Genomic DNA, 21,794 nt, shown 5'->3' on the forward strand with positions numbered 1-21,794 from the left:
CATCTTCTTTATCCATTCATCTGTCGATGGACACTTAGGTTGCTTCCATGTCCTGGCTATTGTAAACAGTGCTGCAATGAACATTGTGGTACATGTCTCTTTTTGAATTATGGTTTTCTCAGGGTGTATGTCCAGTAGTGGGATTGCTGGGTCATATGGTAATTCTATTTTTAGTTTTTTAAGGAACCTCCATACTGTTCTCCATAGTGGCTGTATCAATTTACATTCCCACCAACAGTGCAAGAGGGTTCCCTTTTCTCCACACCCTCTCCAGCATTTGTTCTTTGTAGATTTTCTTATGATGCCCATTCTACAATTTGTATTCCTTTTATTTCTTTTTCTTCGCTGATTGCTGTGGCTAAGACTTCCAAAACTATGTTGAATAAGAGTGGCAAGAGTGGACATCCTTGTCTTGTTCCTGGTCTTAGTGGAAATGCTTTCAGTTTTTCACCATTGAGTATGATGCTTGCTATCGGTTTGTCATATATGGCCTTTATTATGTTGAAGTAGGTTCCCTCTATGCCCATTTTCTGGGGACTTTTTTATAATAAATGGGTGTTGAATTTTGTCAAAAGTTTTTCTGCATCTACTGAGATGATCATATGGTCTTTATTCCTTAATTTGTTAATGTGGTGTATCACATTGATTGATTTGTGTATATTGAAGAATCCTTGCATCCCTGGGATAAATCCCACTTGATCATGGTGTATGATCCTTTTAATGTGCTGTTGGATTCTGTTTGCTAGTATTTTGTTCAGGATTTTTGCATCTATGTTCATCAGTGATATTGGTCTATAATTTTCTTTTTTTGTTATGTCTTTTTCTGGTTTTGATATCAGGGTGATGGTGACTTCATAGGATGAATTTGGGAGTGTTTCTCCCTCTGCAATTTTTTGGAAAAGTTTGAGAAGGATTGGTGTTAGCTCTTCTCTAAATGTTTGATAGAATTCACCTGTGAAGCCGTCTGGTCCTGGGCTCTTGTTTGTTGGAAGATTTTTAATTACAGTTTCAATTTCATTATTTGTGATAGGTCTGTTTATATTTTCTAATTCTTCCTGGTTCAGTCTTGGAAAATTGTACTTTTCCAAGAATTTGTCCGTTTCTTCGTGGTTGTCCATTTTATAGGCATATAGTTGTTTGTAGTAGTCTCTTATAATCATTTGTATTTCTGCAGTGTCAGTTGTGATTTCTCCTTTTTCATTTCTAATTTTATTGGTCTGCATCCTCTCCCTTCTTTTCTTGATGAGTCTGGCTAAGGGTTTATAAATTTTGTTTATCTTCTCAAAAAACAGCTTTTAGTTTTACTGACCTTTGCTATTTTCTTCATTTTTATTTCATTTATTTCTGCTTTGATCTTTATGATTTCTTTCCTTCTACTGACTTTGGGTTTTCTTTGTTATTCTTTCTCTGGTTGTTTTATGTGTGGGGTTAGATTGTTTATTTGAGATTTTTCTTGTTTTTAAGGTGAGATTGAATTGCTATAAACTGCCCTCTTAGAACTGCTTTTGCTGCATCCCATAGGTTTTGGGTTGTCATGTTTTTCTTGTCATCTGTTTCTATGTATTTTTTTATTTCTTCTTCTTCAGTGATCTCTTGGTTATTTAGTAGCGCACTGTTTAGCCTCCTTGTATTTGTGTTTTTTACAGTTTTTTTCCTGTAATTGATTTCCAAAATCATGGCATTGTGGTCAGAAAAGATGCTGGATACGATTTCAATTTTTAAAAATTTTCCGAGGCTTGATTTGTGACCCAAGATGTGATCTATTCTGGAGAATGTTCTGTGTGCACTTGAGAAGAAAGTGTATTCTGCCACTTTTGGGTGGAATGGTCTATAAATATCAATTAAATCTATGTGGTCTATTGTGTCATTTAAAGCTTGTGTTTCCTTGTTTATTTTCCGTTTGGATGATCTGTCCATTGGTGCAAGTAGGGTGTTAAAGTCCCCTACTATTACTGTGTTACTGTCAATTTCTCCTTTCATGGCTGTTAGCATTTGCCTTATGTATTGAGGTGCTCCTATGTTGGGTGCATAAACATTTATAAGTGTTATATCTTCTTCTTGGGTTGATCCTTAGTGTCCCTCCTTATCTCTTGTAACAGTCTTTATTTTAAAGTCTATTTTATCTGATACGAGTATTGCTACTCCAGCTTTCTTTTGATTTCCATTTGCATGGAATATTTTTTTCCATCCCTTCACTTTCAGTCCATATGTGTCCCTAGGTCTGAAGTGGGTGTCTTGTAGACAGCATATATATGGCTCTTGCTTTTGTATCCATTCAGCCAGTCTGTGTCTTTTGGTTGGGGCCTTTAATCCATTTACATTCAAGGTTATTATTGATATGTATGTTCCTATTACCATTTTCTTAATTGTTTTGGGTTTGTTTTTGTGGGTCTTTTTCTTCTCTTGTGTTTCCCACCTAGAGAAGTTTCTTCAGCATTTGTTGTAAAGCTGGTTTGGTGGTGCTGAATTCTCTTACCTTTTGTTTGTCTGAAAAGCTTTTGACTTCTCCATCAAATCTGAATGAGATCCTTGTTGGGTAGAGTAATCTTGGTTGTAGGTTTTTCTCTTTCATCACTTTAAGTATATCCTGCCACTCCCTTCTGGCCTGCAGAGTTTCCACTGAAAAATCAGCTGATAATCTTACGGGGATTCCTTTGTATGTTATTTTTTGTTTTGCCCTTGCTGCTTTTAATATTTTTTCTTTGAATTTAATTCTTGTTAATTTGATTAATATGAGTCTTGGTGTGTTTTTCCTAGGGTTTATCCTGTATGGGACTCTCTGTGCTTCCTGGACTTGGACTATTTTCTTTCCCACATTAGGGAAGTTTTCAACTATAATCTCTTCAAATATTTTCTCAGACCCTTTCTTTTTCTCTTCTTCTTTGGGGACCCCTATAATTTGAATGTTGGTGCGTTTAGTGTTGTCCCAGAGGTCTCTGAGATTGTCTTCTTTTCATTCTTTTTCCTTTATTCTGCTCCTCAGCTGTTATTTCCACCATTTTGTCTTCCAGCTCACTTATTCGTTCTTCTGCCTCAGTTATTCTGTTATTGATTCCTTCTAGCGTATTTTTCATTTCAGTTATTGTGTTGTTCATCTCTCTGTTTGTTCTTTAGTTCTTCTAGATCTTTGTTAAACTTTTCTTGTATTTTCTCAATCCGTGCCTCCATTCTACTTCCAAGATTGTGGATCATCTATACTATCACTACTCTGAATTCTTTTTCAGGTAGATTGCCTATTTCCTCTTTATTTATTTGGTCTTGTAGGTTTTTACCTTGCTCCTTCATCTGTGACATATTTTTCTGCCATCTCATTTTTTTCTTTTTTTAATGAGTGGGATTGTGTTCCTGTCTTACTGGTTGTTTGGCCTGAGGCTTCCTTCACTGGAGTTTGTAGGCTATTGCGTAGAGCTGGGTCTTGGTGCTGAGATGAGGAACTTTGTGAGACCTCACTCCAATGACTATTTCCTGGCGTCTGTGGTTCTCTGTTAGTCCAGTGGTTCAGACTTGGAGCTCCCACCACAGGAGCTTCGGCCCGACCCCCGGCTCGTGAACCACGCAAGCCACGTGGGGTGGCAAAAAAAAAAGAAAAAGAGAACAATAACAAAGTAAAAAATAAAATTAGACTCGGAAACTAACAGAATGTTAGAATATAAAAATAAAAATACAGATGAATCAACAACAGGAAGGTACATCAGTACCACATTAGTAAAAAAGAGGAGGAGGGAAAAGAAAGAAAGAAAAAGGGGGGGAAAGGCCTTGGCTGTGGAGGGCAGGGCCTAAGCAAAGGCGACCTTTGGATGGTGGGCGGGGCCTATGTTTAGGACCCACAGGGCTGGAAAAGGCCCTGGGGGCTGTGGGGGGTGGGGCTTAGGCTCAAGGAACAGAAAGGGCCCAGGTGTGCCCCCCACCCCTTGTCTCAGAGGGCGGGGGACCTCACCTTGGAGCCCAGCAGGCTTCCCGGGCTCGAGTGGGCAGGGCACATGCCCTCCTCTCCTCTCCTGCTCCTCTGGTCTGGGAGGGCCCCTCCCACCTGCCTCTGCTGATCTCCCCAGCCTCTCTCCTATGCCCCTAGGACCCACATGGCCTGGATGGGGCTTTGGGGGGGGTACTGGCTTGGGAGCTCAGCAGGCTTCCTGGCCCGAATGGGCCAGGTGATTGCCCTCCACTCCTCTCCCGCTCTTCCTGGAGAGTCCCTCCCGCCTGCCTTTCATGATGTCCCCAGCCTCAGGGTCGCTGATCCTGTCTGGCTTCACTTTTCCTCCCTGCTCTGTCCCCCTATGTCCTACTGGTTCACTTTGGGGTTCCTCCTGTCTCCTTGGGCGTCAGAGTTCCCCACCAGCAGCCGGCAGGCAGTCTAGTTGTGGGGAGATGGTAACTCCACGTCTTCCCACACCACCATCTTGACTCCGCCTCCTACCATTTCTTTTAAGGCATGTCTGCTGGTGATAAATTCTTTCAGCTTTTGAATGTGTGAAAAAATTTTTATTTCCCATTCATTCTTTTTTTTTAACAGTTTCTTTTTTTTAAGTGTTAAGATTTTTTTTTAATTTTAATTTTATTTTTGGCTGCATTGGGTTTTCGTTGCTGTGCGAGGGTTTTCTCTAGCTGTGGTGAGCGGGGGCTACTCTTTGTTATGGTGTGTGGGCTTCTCATTGCGGTGGCTTTTCCTGTTGTGGAGCATGGGCTCTAGGGACATGGGCTTCAATAGTTCTGGTGTGTGGGCTCAGTAGTTGTGGTGCACCGGCTTAGTTTCTCTGCAGCATTTGGGATCTTCCTGCACCAGGGATCGAACCCGTGTACCCTGCATTGGCAGGCGGATTCTCAACCAGTGTGCCACCAGGGAAGTCCCTTCCCATTCATTCTTGAAAGATAATTTTACTGGGTAAAAAATTCTAGATTGACAATATTTTTTCTTTCAGTACTTTAAAGATATTACTCCACTGTCTTCTAGGTGGCACGTTTCTGGCAAGTAATATGCTGTCATCCTTAACCTCATTTCTCTGCATAGAATGGGAGTTCTTCAGCTGCTTTTAAGATTTTTTCTTTATCACTGCTTTTAACCAAATTTATGATTTGTCTTGTTGTGGTTTGTTTATATTTCTTGTGCTTGGGGTTTGTTGATCTTCTTGCACATGAGGTTATTTTTCATCAAATTTGGAAAATTTTTTACCTTTATTTTTGCAAATATCATCCTCCCTACCCCCCACCTTAGGGATTCTAATTACAAGTATATTAGGTTGTCTGAAGCTGACATATATCTCATTTATCTTTTCATTTTTTTTCCAGTCTTTTCTTTCTTTGTATTTCATTTTGTATACTTTCTATTGCAATTTCTTCATGTTTCACTAATCTTTTCTTCTGAAATGTCTAATTTTATGTTAAAACATCCAGAAATTTTTCATCTCACTGTATTTTTGTTTTTCTCCAGAAGATTGATTTGGAACTTTTAAATATCTTCCGTGTCTCTACTTAACATGGTTAGTTTTTCCTTTAGCTTTTTGAACATATAGGACACGGTTATAAAAAACTGTTTTAATGTCCTTATTCACACATTCTATCATCTGTGTCTTTTCAATCAGTTTTTTTTTAAATAAATTTATTTATTTTTATTTATTTATTATTTTTCGCTGTGTTGGGTCCTCGTTGCTGTGGGCGGGCTTTCTCTAGTTGCAGCGAGCGGGGGCTACTCTTCGTTGCAGTGCGCAGGCTTCTCTTGTTGCGGAGCACAGGCTCTAGAGCGTGTGGGCTTCAGTAGATGTGGCGCGTGGGCTCAGTAGTTGTGACTCGCAGGCTCTAGGTGCACGGGCTCAGTAGTTGCGGCACATGGGCTTAGTTGCTCCGCAGCATGTGGGATCCTCCTGGACCAGGGCTCGAACCCGTGTCCCCTGCATTGGCAGGTGGATTCTTAACCACTGTGCCACCAGGGAAGCCCCTCAATCAGTTTTGATTTACTGGTTTTTTGCCTCTTATGAAGTGAATTTTTCTACTTCTTTGCATGCCTGGTAATTTTTAAATTAAATGCCAAATATTGTAAATTTTACCTTGTTGGGTGCTGGGTATATTCGTATTCCTATAGATATTCTTGAACTCTCTTTTGGGATAGGGTTAAGTTACTTGGAAACCATTTGATCTTCAGTTTTGCTGTTAAGGTTTGTTAGGTGGGACCAGAGCACCATTGGTTTGAGGATTAATATTCTCCACTAATGAGGCAAACCCCTTTTGAATACTCTGCCTAATGCCCCATGAATTATGAGGTTTTACACTTTGACTGGTGGGAACAGGCACCATCCTGGCCCTGTGTGAGCTCAAGGGATTGTTCTAATACTTTTGGGTAGTTTTTGTTTTCCTTGGCCTTGGGTACTTTCCTCACATGCATGCTCTGAGGAAAGCTCTCAGCTGGATAGTTGAAAAGGATTTTTTTGCAGATCCTTAGTTTCACTTCTCTGTGCATCGTTCTCCTCTCCAGTACTCTGTCCTGCAAACTCGTGTTGCCTTGGCCTCCTTGGCCTCCTAGTTCCATTTCTTCAACTCAGGGAGACCATCAAATTCTCACTGGGTTTCCCCTTCCTATGTTGCATCATGAGACCTTTCTATAGGCAGTAAGTTGGGACAATGTAAGGTTCACTGTCCTTAGTGTCTGATGTCCCACATGTCTTGAGACCTGTTGTTTTAGTTTGTTTTTTAGTTGTTTTAGGGAGAGAGTAAATATGTTTCCAATTATTTCATTAACTGGCTGCTATAACAAAATACCATAGACTGGGAGGCTTAAACAACAGAAATTTATTTCTCACAGTTCTAGAGGCTGGAAAGTCCAAGATCAAGTTTCTGGCAAGGTAGACTTCATTCTAAGGCCTCTTCCCTTGGCTTGTGGTGGCTAATATATCTTGGTGTGCCCACAGGACCTTTTCTTCCTTGTGCTGGAGAGAGGGCTCTGGTCTCTTCCTCCCCTTATAAAGACACTAATCCCATCAGGAGGCTCCACCCTCATGACTTCATCTAAACCTAATTACCTCCCACAGGTCCTACCTCCTAATACCATCCCATTCTGTGTTAGGGCTTCAACATATGAATTTGGGGGCAACACAAACAGTCAATAACAACCACCTTGGACAGAAGTGGAAGTTTCCCCAAACTGTGCTTTGGGGAAGACTAAATCTGCAAGATGTTAATAGTCTGTGTACATACGATGTTGAAAAACCAAGGGCTAAGTAATCAGGTTGTTTATTGCAAGAGTTCTCAGAGTCTCTAATGGCAGTGTAAATCTCCAAAAGGAAGATATTGTAGTACACATTTCCCAAATGTATTGATCATGAAATCCTAAAAATGGCAGAGATTTTGGTGGGCCCTTCTATTCAGGACTTGTTATTTTTGGTGTGACTATGTACCTATTAATTCTATACCTCTTGAGGAAAAGAACAGTTTCCTTTCTTCTTTGTAGGTAAAGTGTCATGTGAAATGTTTTATATGCATTGTCTCATTTAATTTTCAGAGTAATCAGTCCTATTTGGTTCTAATTAGCATTTTATAGATGAAGAAATTAAAGCTTATAAAGTTTAGGTAATTTCACCAAGGTCACATAGCTAGCAAATGGTGGAGCTGGGCTTAAAGTTTATGTCTAACAGAGCATAAAAAAATATGGGGGGCTTCCTGGTGGCACAGTGGTTAAGAATCCTCCTGTCAATGCAGGGGACATGGGTTTGAGCCCTGGTCTGGGAAGATCCTACATGCCATGGAGCAACTAAGCCCGTGCACCACAACTACTGAGCCTGCGCTCTAGAGCCCGCGAGCCACAACTACTGAGCCCACGTGACACAACTACTGAAGCCCACGTGCCTAGAGCCTCTGCTCCGCAACAAGAGAAGCCACCACAATGAGAAGCCACCGCAACGAAGAGTAGCCCCCGCTCGTCACAACTAGAGAAAGCCCGCGCACAGCAACAAAGACCCAATGCAGTCAAAAATAAATAAAGTGAGGCCACTGACCTTGTCCTAGGGCTGAAGTCCTGGGTTGGCCTTCTGTCCAGGGGAGTTCTTGTCCCTCATACGGTGTCCCCTTACGACATTTGTGAACTTGGCCACCAGCCTGGCAATGTCAGAGCCCTGTCAGAGTTGGGGTCCTAGAGGCCTGTCCGCAGATCTAAATCTTTCTTCCCATACATTTATTCCGGTCTTTCCATTTTCTTTAGGCTCTCACACACGAGATGTTTAATTATTCAGCCACTTTTCTCCTACAATAAGGGGAGGAAGCCCATCAACACAAAAAATAGTATGCCCTTCTTTGAAGGTAAGGCACACAGTCCTTTGAAAGGTGAGAGAGTTTCTTCATATACAGTCTTAACATTGACATTCTCATCCTTTCATTCATTCATTCATTCATTTTTTCTCTCTCTCTCACATACACACATTGTCTCTCAATGAGTCAATCCATCACTTGTACAATGGGTGCAAATTAAATTGTAACTAGAGATAATTTGTTGCTTTCTATTTCATGAAAATTTGCAGTGATTCCATTTATAAAGGAAGGATCCTTTTGTCTGAGTAATTAAAATAATCTCTCCCTAAGCCATGAATAAGTTGAAACATGAATAGGCAAAAGCCCAAAGAGGGAGAGGAGAACCAAATTCACTGGATGGGGAAAAAAATAGTTAAGTCACCAAACTAGTGCAGTACTGGCACAGAGACAACCACAACTCCTGCTGACTGAAGAAGCAGCTGACTATAATTAGACCATACCAACCCCAGGCTCCCTGAGGGAGCAGCTGCTCCACCACAGAAAACAGTCTGGAGCACAGCAATCATCTCTGAGAGGATTCCATTTATTCCTCTCTCCATCAGAATTCTAAGCTTCCCAGTCATCAATTACTAACCTAAACTTTCTTCCCTTATTCGGACCTAATTCCCATCCACCCTTCATTCCTCTCCCTAGTAAATTCCTCCCCCTTTGTCTCTTAAAATTCCTAATTCCCAATGTGAAATCAATGAACCCTTGTATTTTTCAGCCCTTTCTCTGAAGACTGTATTCACCTCTTAACTGACAGTGGCTGTATCCTGGGGACATGGTTTCTATGCAGCCCTCTCAAATGGATTCTTTCTTTTCTCTCAGACCCAAAGTGCTTCAGCATCAGCCTTACTCCTCAATGCCAGTTGGAGTTTTATCCCCCCTTCCCTCTTGCAAACCCCTTCTGCTCCTTTGAGGCTCACAGCATCCAATTGTACCACTCTTCTTCCTCCATGTTACAGTCACTAATTAGTAGCCTCTGGGTCTTTCTTCCTCATTCTCAGTAAAACTAACTCGCAATTCAGTTTTCTTCTTATCTCTACCCCTGTCATCCTTCTTGCTGATTTCAACATGTAGGCTGATGATTGATTCATCCAATACTACAGATTCTTGGTTTCTTGACTTCCTCATATTTTCAATGATGTGTTCTTCTACCCTACCTCAGCTATCCACCATGCCTTAGATCTCAGCATCAACAAAAATGGCACAATCCCCAAAATTTCAAATGCAAATATCTCATCCTGGCTACAAATATTATTCTTCCAAGCTACCTGCTAAAGCACCCTTTCTTCAAAAGTGCTTTCACTTTTTTGTTGTGACCTTTAATCCATCCGCTTCTCTTTATTCATATAAGAGAATAAAAGCCCTCAATCACCAACCCCTCCTTATCCCTCATTTCTTCTTTTCTAGTTTATATTCCATGACCCATTGTTATAGTTTTTTCCTTGAAACCCTTAACTTCCTTGCCCTTCTTTTTTTTGGCCATGCGTTGCGGCATGCAGGATCTTATTTCTCCGACCAGGGATCAAACCAGTGCCCCCCTGCATTGGGAGGGTGGAGTCTTAATCACTGGACCGCCAGAGAAGTGCCCTCTTTGCCCTACTGAATGAAGTTTGGAGGTCCAATAAACAGCACCCTTCTTCCTGCCTGAGTTCTGAGTACTTGAGAGGTAAAATGAAAATCTAGGTAAATAAAAGCAGATTAAGATGATGTATCTTCTTTCCTACTGATAAAGTTAATCCCGGAAATGTGACTTAATTTTGCAGCAAGGACAGGCTTTTCAAAAGTGTGTCTTGGGCTTATGTACTCAGTGATGACCTGAACAACTGCAGCCACCCCCTTACCCCACTTTCTCCCCATACCACAGGATCCAGACTTCTAAAGCTAGGGCATAGAGGAACAGTACAGAACATACGTTTGCTCTGGGCGGCTAGACCCTAAAAGAAAGGTGAGAGAAAGGGGTTGGCTTTCTTTACATGCCCACTCATTGATCCCAACCTCAACAATAATATAATTCACTCCTCTCTATGGGAGGAGAGAGTGAGAAGCATTACACCAGTGAACTCCCTCCAAATGGAGAGAAACATTGCGACTTGGCAATGCATTTCCCCCAACACGTCTCTTCCTCCGTTACACTTGCCTTATAAATCCCAGCCTTTTGGGGTCTTTTCCCTGTCAGCACCAGAGCAATAGAAGGTTGTCTTCAAAATACTTTCACAAATTTTATCCTATTTGAATATTATAAAAACCACATGAGAGGAACTCGACAGGTAGAATCACCTATTTTTTAGGTAAGAGAACTGAAGCAATGCGAATTTATTGTCATAGGTTACAGTCGATATGGTAAACACAATTTATCTGAGAGGAAGTAGGTTAGTTTCCTGCTGTTGCTGTAATAAATTACCATATATTTCGTGGCTTAAAATAACACAAATTGATTATGTTACAGTTCTAAGGTCAGCAGTCTGAAAATCAAGGTGTCAACAGGGCCAAGTTCCTCCCAGAAGCCCTAGGTGAGACTCCATTTCCTTGCCTTATGCATTCCTGCATTCCTTGGCTCATGGTCCCTTCCTCCATTTTCAAAATCAATACCATAGCATCTTCAAACCCTTCTCTGACTCTGATACTCCTGCCTGCCTCCCTCTTTTCCTTATAAGGACCCTTGTCATTACATTGAATCCACCTGATAATCCAGGATAATAGCCCCATCTCAAATCCCTTATATTAATCACACAAACAACATGCCTTTTTGTCATGTAAGGTAACACATTCACAGGATTCAGGGATTGGGACATGTAAATCTTTGGGGAAACATTATTCTTCCTATCATAGAAGGGATAGCACCATTACTTCAAAAAAAGAGGTGTTAGTATTCTAGTTCCAGAAAAAGTAATGTCTCTTACCACATATATTACTGAAAAAGCAAACATACAAATACATATAAACATGAGCACCCAGAATAGTACCTTGTTCAGAGGAAGCATTTAGTGTTTGTTGAATAAATACATGCATACCACATATCTAAGAAAAAAGTTTTAAGGGTAAAGAATAGTTGAAGTAATATAAAATAAGCACCTAATTAACATAACAAAGACATTAATACCTGAGGCCAACTGTTTAATTAAATGATCTGAAGAAGCGATTTGGATCATCAGCAAAATAAAACTTAACAAAGTTATCTTCACTTTGTACCAATATGTCTCCCCACCTCATTCTGAATCTGTCTCATTTCCTTCCACTGTGTTATCCCTAAACTGACCAAACTAGTAAATGGACATATATTTAAAATATTTGTTGCACTTATTCAAGAAAGGAGTACATTTAATTTAAAATTAGGTGAGCTGCAGCACTTCTATATTCTACTGCAGGTTCCAGTCAGTGAATAAAGGAAGAAAAAGAAATAAAAGGCATATAGATTTGAAAAAAATGTAAAAGTGTCTTTATTTATAGGTGACACATTGTATATGTAGAAAATCCTAGAGCAGCTACAAAAAAGGGATACTAGAAGTAGTAGGTTTAGCAAGATCTCAGGGTACAAGGTCAATATAAAATAAGCAACTGTATTTCTATATATTAACAAACCATTGGAAATTGAAATTAAAAATACCATTTACAATAGCATAAAAAGTGAAATAATTAGGGATAATTTTAACAAAATATGTGCAAGAACTCTACATGGAGAACCACAAAATATTGCTGAGTGAAACTAAACAAAACCTAAAGAAAATGAAGAGATAGTCCATGTTCATGGATTGGTAGATTCAATATTGTTAAGATATCAACTGTTCCCAAACCTATTTATAGGTTTAATGCTACCTCAATAAAAATAAAAATTGTAGCAGTTTTTTTTTTTTTTTTTTGGTACAAATGGAAAAGCTGATTCTAAGATTTAGAAATGCAAATAACTTAAAACAGCCAAAATAGTTTTGACATAGGTGAGCAAAATTAGAGTGCTTATACTACTTGATTTCAAGATTTACTCTAAAGCTACAAAAATCAAGACAGTGTGATATTGGAATAAGTATAGACATGAATCCATGGAGCAGAATAAAGAGTCCAGAAATAAACCCATAGATAAATGATCAATTGAATTTATACAGAGGTGCTGACATAAAAGGATAGCTTTTTAGTAAATGGTGCTGGAACAATTGTACATCCATATGCAAAATGTGACCCTCAACCCTTAATTGGTACCATACACAAAAATTAACTAAAAAAAAAAAAAAGAATCAAAGGCCTAAATGTAAGAGCTAACACTATAAAATTTCTAGAAACAAACATAGGAAAAAATTTTTGTAACCTTGAGTTATACAAAGATTTGTTAGATAGGAGACAAAAAGTATGAACCATAAAAAAATGGATAAACTGATTCAACAAAATTAAAACTTTTGCTCTTTAAAAGATAGTTAAAAATTAAAAGACAAGCCACAGGCTGAGAGAAAATTATACAAACCAGAAGTGTAACCAGAATAAAGAATTCTTACAACTTCAGGTAACTGATTAAAAACGGGCAAAAGATTTAGACACTTTATAAAAGGATATGTATAAATGGCAAATGAGCATAAAAAGATGCTCAACATCATAAGTAACTAGGGAAATGCAAATTTAAAACCACCTATTAGAATGACTAACATGATAATACCAAGTGTTGGTGAGGATCTGGAGCAACTGGAACTCTTACAAATTGCTAGTGGGAATGTAAACTGGTAGAACCACTTCAGAAAAGAGTTTGGAGGTTTCTTAGAAAGTTAAATTTATGCTTACATATGACCCAGCAATTCTACTCCTAGGTATTTACCCTAAAGAAATGAAGATATTCTACATGAAGGCTTGCACACAAATGTTTATAGTGGCTGTATCCATAATACACGAAAACATGAGAACAACATGGATGCCCGTTAACAATGATGGATAAACAAACTGTATGAAATACTACTAAGTCATAAAAAGGAATGGAAAACTAATCACACAACATGGATGAATCTCAGAACATCATGCTGAGCAAAAGAAGTCAGACACAAAAGAGTACATCTGTATGATTCCATTTCCATGAAACTCCAGAAAAGACCAATGTAATATTTAGGGATAGAGCAGATCAATGGTTGTTTGGAATGAATGTGCATATGGAAGATCAAACTGGAAGGAGCATAAAGAGAATTGTTTCAGGTGATGGAAATGCTCCGTACCTTGACTGTGGTGGTGGTGATGTGGGTTTATACGTTTGTCAAACTTTATAGAACTGTATAATTTAAATGAATATATATTATTGTACATAAATTATATCTTAATAAAGTTGACTTAAGTGAAATAACTTGAGTGAGCTGAAGCGTGTACATTTTTTTCTCTCAAAATATTCTTCCTTTTTGGACTTCAACAGGCAACTCCACAAATCAACTTAGTAGATAAAATAGCTGAGTGACACTGAACAAGTGAGTTATTACTCTGAACTGAGCAATTTTCCTCATCAGTAAAATGAGTGAATTAGATGACTTCATTTGTTCATTCAATAAGCATTGACTAAAGCTCACTATGGGCAAGAAATATGCCAGGTTCTAAAGATATAAAGCTGAAAAAGAAACCATTTTTGCCCTTAAGGAATCTGTCTAGTGGAAGACAAAGACAAGCTAACATATCATTAGGATACTGCTTATGTATATTTAGGGTATGAGGAGAATTCATAAGAGAAGCGATCTTCCCTGATGATGCAACACCTGAGTTGGGTTTTGAGGTACAAGTAAGAGTTAGGTAGAGAGGGAAGAGAAGGCATTCCAAGCAGAAGGTGCTGTATGGGCAACGGGCCAAAGGAGAGAGAGACATACCACATGTTTAAGGTACTGCTGGTTGCTTAGTATATCTGGAACACAGATTTCATCCTTGTGTCCTGACTGAAAAAAAGTTTTAAAAGATTCCGCTAGTTTAACCAGTGTGTAGATAGGGGTCCTGTACCAAAGAATGATATCCATGTTGTAGAGGATCACCTAAAAGGTAAAATAACTATAACTTCAGTTAGGATCCTTTCTATTGCAAAGAGAATCTTTTGGCTCATGTAACAAAACAGTCCAGGGGTAGACTGATGGAGTGTGACCTGGGAATTAACAAGGTCAACAGAGCAGCTTCTCGCTTTTTGCATTCCTAGGCTGCAGCAGCTCCAGACCCTATATCCTCTCTTGTTCATATCCTGCTTCCTTGAAAGATTAAACCAAAGCCTCATAATCAAGTTTCATTGATTTTGCACAGTCGTAGGTATTGCACGGATCCTGAAACAATCCTTGTGGCCAGAGAGATGGTACATAATGATGGCTTGGCCAGGACCCAGAGGTCCTGGAGGTGAGAGTCAGCCTCATCTGAAGTGCATGGAGGAGGGGTAGATCTCCAAATAAAAATTAGAGCCTTTGCAGAAGAAGGGAGACTATAGATACTTAGGAGGAATTATATTTTAAGAAAAACATAATTGTTGAACAGATTCCAACAATTTTTAGAACAAGTCTGGGGGTACAAACACACATGGACAAATTTCTTCTTTCATCTTCCATTCCTAGGACTAGTCAATGAAAATTGACTTCAGAACAAAGTGATGTGAGACTCAATACATATACAAAAAACTATCACTCAATATTCTAAGCACCATATTAGTAAATGAGCAGTTTTATGAGAACAAAGAGAAGGGTGTCATTAATTCTAATTTATAGGCTCCAGGGTATCTTACAGTAGAGGAGAGTTTTTTAGTGGGGCCTTGAACAATGGAGGTCCTTCTGGCAGAGATAAAGTACAAGGCCATAGCTGGTTGAGGATGAGCACGTAATCTGGTGAGGATGAAGCACAGGATCACAGATCAGTGTGAGAGAACAGGAGTGGAAAGATCAGGCTGTGGTGAATTTCCCCCACTCTGCTACAGAGCCTGGACTTTATCCTTTAAGCAATGTGGTATTGTTTATTTTTTAAGAATGTAAGTGACACAACCTGTATTTAGACAGCTGTAAGAACAGATCAGATACTTCCTGAGACAAGGAAGAAGATAAGTATAGGGGAATAAAGCTAAGTTGTGAAGTGGAAGCCTGAGAGAGTTCAAGCCTAATGGTCTCTATTTTCTCTATGAAATAGGCAGAGAGAGTACATGCATAGTGTAAGGGGGTGCTATGTGTTTAAGATACACTGAAAATTTCAATTAGCCAGAAGGCTGCATTACCAAAACATTCTGATCTAAAAGATTGTTCAATAAACTCTTCCACAATATAAGATCATACATATTACATACATACATAGTGAGTGAATTGAAATCCAGAAGAGCCAAATGCCATTCGTCTATTAGGCTATTTCACCATCAGTAAGAATGCCACAGGTAGAATAATGATCACTGGTCACCCAGATCATTGTGATCACTGGCAGAGCCTATGTGAGGGGCTGCCAGGGGTTGGTAGGAGATGGCGTGGGAGAATGCTGGAGGGAGGAGGCCAAGAGAAGTAGTGTGAGGAGGGTAGAGATGGAGTGGGCAAGGCAACCTGACTGCCCTCAGTGCAGTATTTTAACAAGCAGCCAAGAGCAGCATATGGCTGAGAGGGGTTTGTGACAGCAGCGAAATGTGTGGCAGCCTACCAGGTTTGGCTTTGGGATTCAGATTCAGAATGACTGGCTAGAGCCACCTATTCCAAATGAAAGGATCTGCTATGCCATGGTCCATTCATTTTCTTATAGATATAGATGAAGTCTCAAATTATCAAATAAAGTCATGCAAATGCTAATGAAGTTGGGCATTCTTCACATATTATCTTCTACCACTTGATCTTAAAATGTCATATTTAAAATTAATTACTGGGACCTCCCTGGTGGCGCATTGGTTAAGAATACACCTGCCAGTGCAGGGGACATGGGTTCGAGCCCTGGTCCAGGAAGATCCCACATGCCGCGGAGCAACTAAGCCTGTGCACCACAACTACTGAGCCTGCGCTCTACAGCCCGCGAGCCACAACTACTGAAGCCTGCGTACCTAGAGCCCGTGCTCCGCAACAAGAGAAGCCACCGCAATGAGAAGCCCGCGCACCACAACTAGAGAAAGCCCACACTCAGCCACGAAGACCCAATGCAGCCAAAAAATAAATAAATAAAACAAAATAAAATTAATTACTGACAACCTCTTATATTTGCTTGGTGCTTTGTAGTTAAAAAAAAAATCACTTTCAAATGTATTTTCTCATTTGGTCTTACTCAACCCTGTAAGGTAAACAGAGCAAATACAAAACTTTCCTGCTGCCTGTCCTCTCCTCTGCATACCCCACCCAAATTACAGATAAGAGAGATTAGATTATGTGGGGACTTCAAGCTAGGACAAGAACTCCTCCAGTTTAATGTTTCTCCTACTAGATTACTACATTGCTACTTTTAAAAAAGCTTATGAATATTCTCCTAAAGAAAAAAGCCAAAGGTGGGTGTATCTGAACACATTTGACCTTAATCATTTAAAACTCTCTCTCTTCCTAACAGTCATGGGTATATGCTTATCCCTGTGATGAATGTGCATTTGTATACACAGAATGGCAAAGTGTATGATTATAATTGTATCGCCTTCAAAAGCAATAACATGGAGTTTATTAAGAATCAATCACTGAATAAATGATTATTTAGTCCTCAATAAGTCAACAAGTACCTGATGAATAAAAGCATTTATATAGATTTTCAAATTAATAACTAGTAGTTATATAAAATTCCACCACACTTGCAGTCTTGTGCTAAACCTCATACATTTCCTAAAAATATACTCTCTAAATAAAAGACTCGGGAAATAGATTTTGATAAAACTTAATACAATTCTAAGCATTCAGTAAGACTATCAATCTATTGATTCAGAATTTTATTGAAGTGATCAGCATCTTGAATTTGAGTATAAAATTGAGACAATGATTTTTGGATTTTTTTTCACATTCTATCATTCTGCATTATAGAAATGCTAGGTCTCTAAGAAGTAACATTAAATAAGACCCTCCACTTACAATAAGGACCAAAATAAGATTGATGCCTTGCATAATGTCTTCAGTTCTAGAATGAATGTATAATACCTACTTCTGGTCTCGCTAAGCTGCTCTGCCCTAGAAGTAAATCTCATTAAACCAAGCTTCAGTAAAAGTGCATATGGTTTTGATTTTTCACTCCCTTCATTGAGTCCTTTGGTGTCCTCTTTGTATACTTCCAAAGTAATGGAATCTGGCAACAGATCTCAGCAGTGTCAAGTCTTCTAACTAAGAGATGGAAGGTTGAGAAATTTAAAGGGATCATTCTATTGTTTTCTTTTTTCAGAAAGTGATGAATAAAACACTGTCAGGTGGAGACAACTGTATTTGACCTTCCCCAATAGAGGGAGAGATAAAATGGAGAGGGATCTAGAAGATCTCTGATGAGAGAAAAGTTGTTAAAAACACCAAAGTACATTTGAATTCCTACTTAAAAGCATTATCTTTTTCAAGTCTTCCCACATGCTACCCCACCCCTGGCTTTGAGTGAAAAGCAATTTATAAGACAAAATGATTCATTATCTAGAGATAAATTTACAAACTGACATAAGAGAACTGTCCCAGAGGCTACATTACCTATTCAAGTTTATTACAGTATCTTTAGTTCTTATTGCATATACTGTTACATGCCTTTTACAAGCCAGGGTTATCTATGCTATGTATGCTCAATTTAGCAGAAGTTATATCTATTGCTTCTCTCTTGAAAATCAGCAGCATGCAATGCAATATGTGGTGTGCAGAGTTATTGTTTCAAAAAGGGAAAAACTACTTAGGTTTAACTGAGGAGGAACATGATCTTTATTGGCTTATATGCAAAGTTTAATTTTGGTTTTATGCAGAGTTTGCATAGTTCATGATTACTTTCTAATGAAAAACTAGATGTGTTGTCAGTGACCTTGAAGAAGATCAGGTGACAGTAGCAAACAGAAAAATTTGAAGAAGAGGCATGACTTTTAAAGTAGAAAGGTCAGCAAGAACTGCCTGAAACAAAAAAACAAAAGGAATGATTAATATCCGCATTCTGATCAGCAAAGTGAAGCCTATGAAATAAACACAGAAACACCTTTACAATGTAATTCTGATATCAACACACTCTAAGTTCTTCAGACTGGTCCCAAATCTCTGTACTGAAGCTACAACCTTCTTTCTCTTTTCTGAACATCTTAATGTTAGAACACGTGCAAAATACTCAAATGTGCAGTAGAAAATAATCTGGACTTTAGCCTTGAGCCTTCTTCAAATATACAAGGTAGCATGAGTTTATAAGAGGTCTAACATTTCAACTTGCTTCTATAAATAAACGTACATTATGAATCCTAGTCCCGTTATACTAAGGAGTAACTGACTTCAGGAAATCACTTTAAGATGGAACTAATGTTTACTCAGTTGCAAGATGCTTAAACATCCTCTTCCCTTTAAACAAAGAATGTAGGCAGCTATTTTAAGGATAAAATTTACATTTCTATGAGAGATAACAGAGTATTACTGTAAGCCACTGTTTAATTGAACCATGCTTCAGGTGTAAGATATACTACTGAAAAGAAACGAGTTTTAAATAATTAACTCACAACTAAAACTAACCAAAAAGCCCACATATCTTTACTATATCATCCAAACACATGCTCTTTAATTCTTTCAACTAGTTTGTCTTTGTTCTAGGAGCATAACACATGGATATGAACAATTATAAGAAAATGCAACATAAGCCCCAATAGTTTCTATTAAAACTACTAGGTATCTTGTTTCCTGTAACGGTTATAGTGGTTTCCCATAATAATCTTGTTTATGACTCCTTCACAAGAACATTGTTTTCAAGTAATTAAGGAATTCTGAATACTTAATATTACTTAGCTCAAAACTTATGGGTTTTACCCAACTTAAAAAATTAGGCTGCGAGTAATGTGTGTCCTATGCATCTGACACTAAAGTGGCCGAGCCTGGCAATCTCTCAGGAACTATTTCCATCCCATCTGAGTGAAACTTATCCTTACTTCAGCTGCAGCCAGTGATGTCACCTCCATCAGGTTCACTGCTCGGAAAGCAAACACAGCAGCTGCCAGGACTGGAAAAGAATGCACACTATTTCAACTGCTAGTCTACTCATCAGCCAGACAATTTTACTGCTATACCCACAACCCACTGTGAGGGCTCAGAATTAGTGCTTCACAACTGCATCCTGCATTCTGAGTTAAGGCCTTGTGATGAATGGAAATTGTCTCCTCTGGAGAACAGTGGCTTGACGGCACAGTTTTGGGAAAAAGGGAAATTTTAGTGGTTTTAAAAAAGCCATTTTATAAATTGTTTCATACCTATAACTTTAATTGTAACAATTTTTAAATGGCATGAAGATCTAATGACTATCTTAAAAATAAAGATGTATTTTGATGCAGGTGTTTCTTACTGATGCAATGGAGAGGCTTCTGAAAAGTTATGTGCAGACTGAATTTTTAAATATATCAGATGATGTTTCATATGTACCAAGGAGGTATCCTGATAAAAATGTGGCAATAAAGTCTTTCCTTAAAAATATTTTTATACTCAGCACTGACTTTCTTAGAGTGTCATAAATGGATACATCTGTGGGGCGGGCTACTGTGGGATTGATCCTGACTTTTACATTAATGTTGGCCACAGAAAAAGAAGTTGAAACTTTGAAAAGAAAATAAACCAAACCATTATAGAACATCTTGAAGGTCAATAATATATACTGAGTAGAAAACATTTGGATTTTTGTTCCCATTAATCATCTGCATATGAAAAGAGAGTAATGCTGACATGCATTATGTCTTATTATATAATCTACCATAAAACTTTGTGAAAGTGGATGAGTCATCATGAACAATGGAAGGACCATGTAATAGGTTCAGGCAACTCTGATAAGGAAATGGGACTGCCTGGAGGTGACTCTTGACTTTTCCCCATTTTTTTTCATCACCAGTAGTGGTAGTACATTCCCTACCCAACAAGTCCTTAAAGTTTAGGAAATGAATGGTAAGGAATCTTTAAAATTATTTGGAAGACTGGTTCCTAAGTATATTGCATAGATAATGCAAATGCTTTTTTAAAATACATTTTTACTATGGAAGTAATAATAATGATAATAGCAGTTAATTCTCATATCAAAAATGAGTTAAGTACTATTGTTAGCCCCATTTTACTAATGTAGAAACTGAGGCACTGTGAGTTTGGATGACATATTCAGAGTCACACAGGTAGAAAATAGCAGAGTGACTACTCAACTCTGGCCCTAGAGCTCAAGCATTTAACCACTATGTGATGACATTTTTGAGATTGAAGGCAAGCATTAATGACTCATCCCTGATATAGAAATCTGTGTGCTTTCCTAAGAATCACCTTCTCTTCTGTCCCTCAGAATGGTTTTCCCCTGGGATAAACCATAATGGAAAAGAATATAAAAAAGACTGTATATACATGTATAACTGAGTCACTTTGTTGTACAGCAGAAATTAACCCAACATTGTAAATCAACTATACTTCAATTAAAAAAAAAACAAGAATGGTTTTCCAGAGGTGGCCTGAAGGATGATGCATGGTGGTCCTGGGCTCTGGACCACCTGATAGGGGTCATGCCTATGGAGCAGAAGTCAGGAGCCAGGTCTCTTAATTTCCCCAGATAGAGGCAGGGTGACTGGGAAGCACAGGCAGTTTTCGAGGGGACAACAGATTTTGGACAGTTTGTCAAAAAAAGCATTAGAACTAGTTAGGAAAATTCTGGGAGGAAAAAAGATGGTAGTGGTAAAACAAAATCTAAAAAGTCATCAGCTGGGATTATTTAATATGTAACAAGGGATATAAGAGACCTGGGGCAAAGAATTTACCCTTTAATTGAAATGGAGAAAACTTAAGTACCTAAAGTCCCTCAGCTTCCATTTTTACAAGAATATCAAAGAAAACCATTTCTGTGGACCAACAACTTCTTTATAGTTTTCTAATATCTGGAATCATATTTGAAAATGGAGACATTTTAGGAAATGTCTCCATTAAGGGTTGTGGTCACTATTTCCTTTTTTGAGTATAATTTAATGGAGTTGGTGAAAGCTTGACAGGATGGTCAAATTTTCCACTGTAGCAGGAAAGAGTTTTACATGGTGGGAAATATACAGTTTTTCCAAAGGTAGATAAGAGGGGGAATAAAAGAGTAGTTACTAATTGACTTCAGCATCCAAAATGCTTATGTGCTCACAACCTTTATTTATCTTGGCGTCACATCACAGAAGTTCCTTTCCGTCTGCTTCATGATTGCTTTGCCCAGTCCTTCCTCAGAGCAGGTTTATTTGCCAAGGAGAAAAGGTCTATACTTTGGGATATTTTCTTTTTTTTTTTAATTAAAAAAATTTTTTTTTATCTTTGGCTGTGTTGGGTCTTCATTGCTGAGCGTGGGCTTTCTCTAGTTGCGGCGAGCTGGGGCTACTCTTTGTTGCAGTGCGCAGGCTTCTCATTGTGTTGGCTTCTCTTGTTGCGGAGCATGGGCTCTAGGCACGCGGGCTTCAGTAG

The 21,794-nt window shown here is 38.7% G+C and overlaps 1 protein-coding gene across 2 annotated transcripts in view; it reads right to left on the reverse strand.

Moving 5' to 3' along the window:
• The window catches only part of TBC1D19 (TBC1 domain family member 19), a 209,833-nt gene that overhangs the window by 31,874 nt on the left and 156,165 nt on the right, over positions 1-21,794 (reverse strand). For both annotated transcript variants that reach the window (XM_082389264.1, XM_082389265.1), the window contains 2 exons: positions 19,271-19,341; positions 7,983-18,260 (listed from right to left, as the gene is read on the reverse strand). In XM_082389264.1, coding sequence (XP_082245390.1) covers positions 18,186-18,260; positions 19,271-19,341 — 146 coding nt within the window. In that variant the 3' untranslated portion in view covers positions 7,983-18,185. The remainder of the gene's footprint in view (positions 1-7,982; positions 18,261-19,270; positions 19,342-21,794) is intronic.

Source organism: Balaenoptera borealis, assembly GCF_965194805.1.
Source record: "Balaenoptera borealis genome assembly, chromosome: 4".
NCBI classification, from domain to species: Eukaryota; Metazoa; Chordata; class Mammalia; order Artiodactyla; family Balaenopteridae; genus Balaenoptera; species Balaenoptera borealis.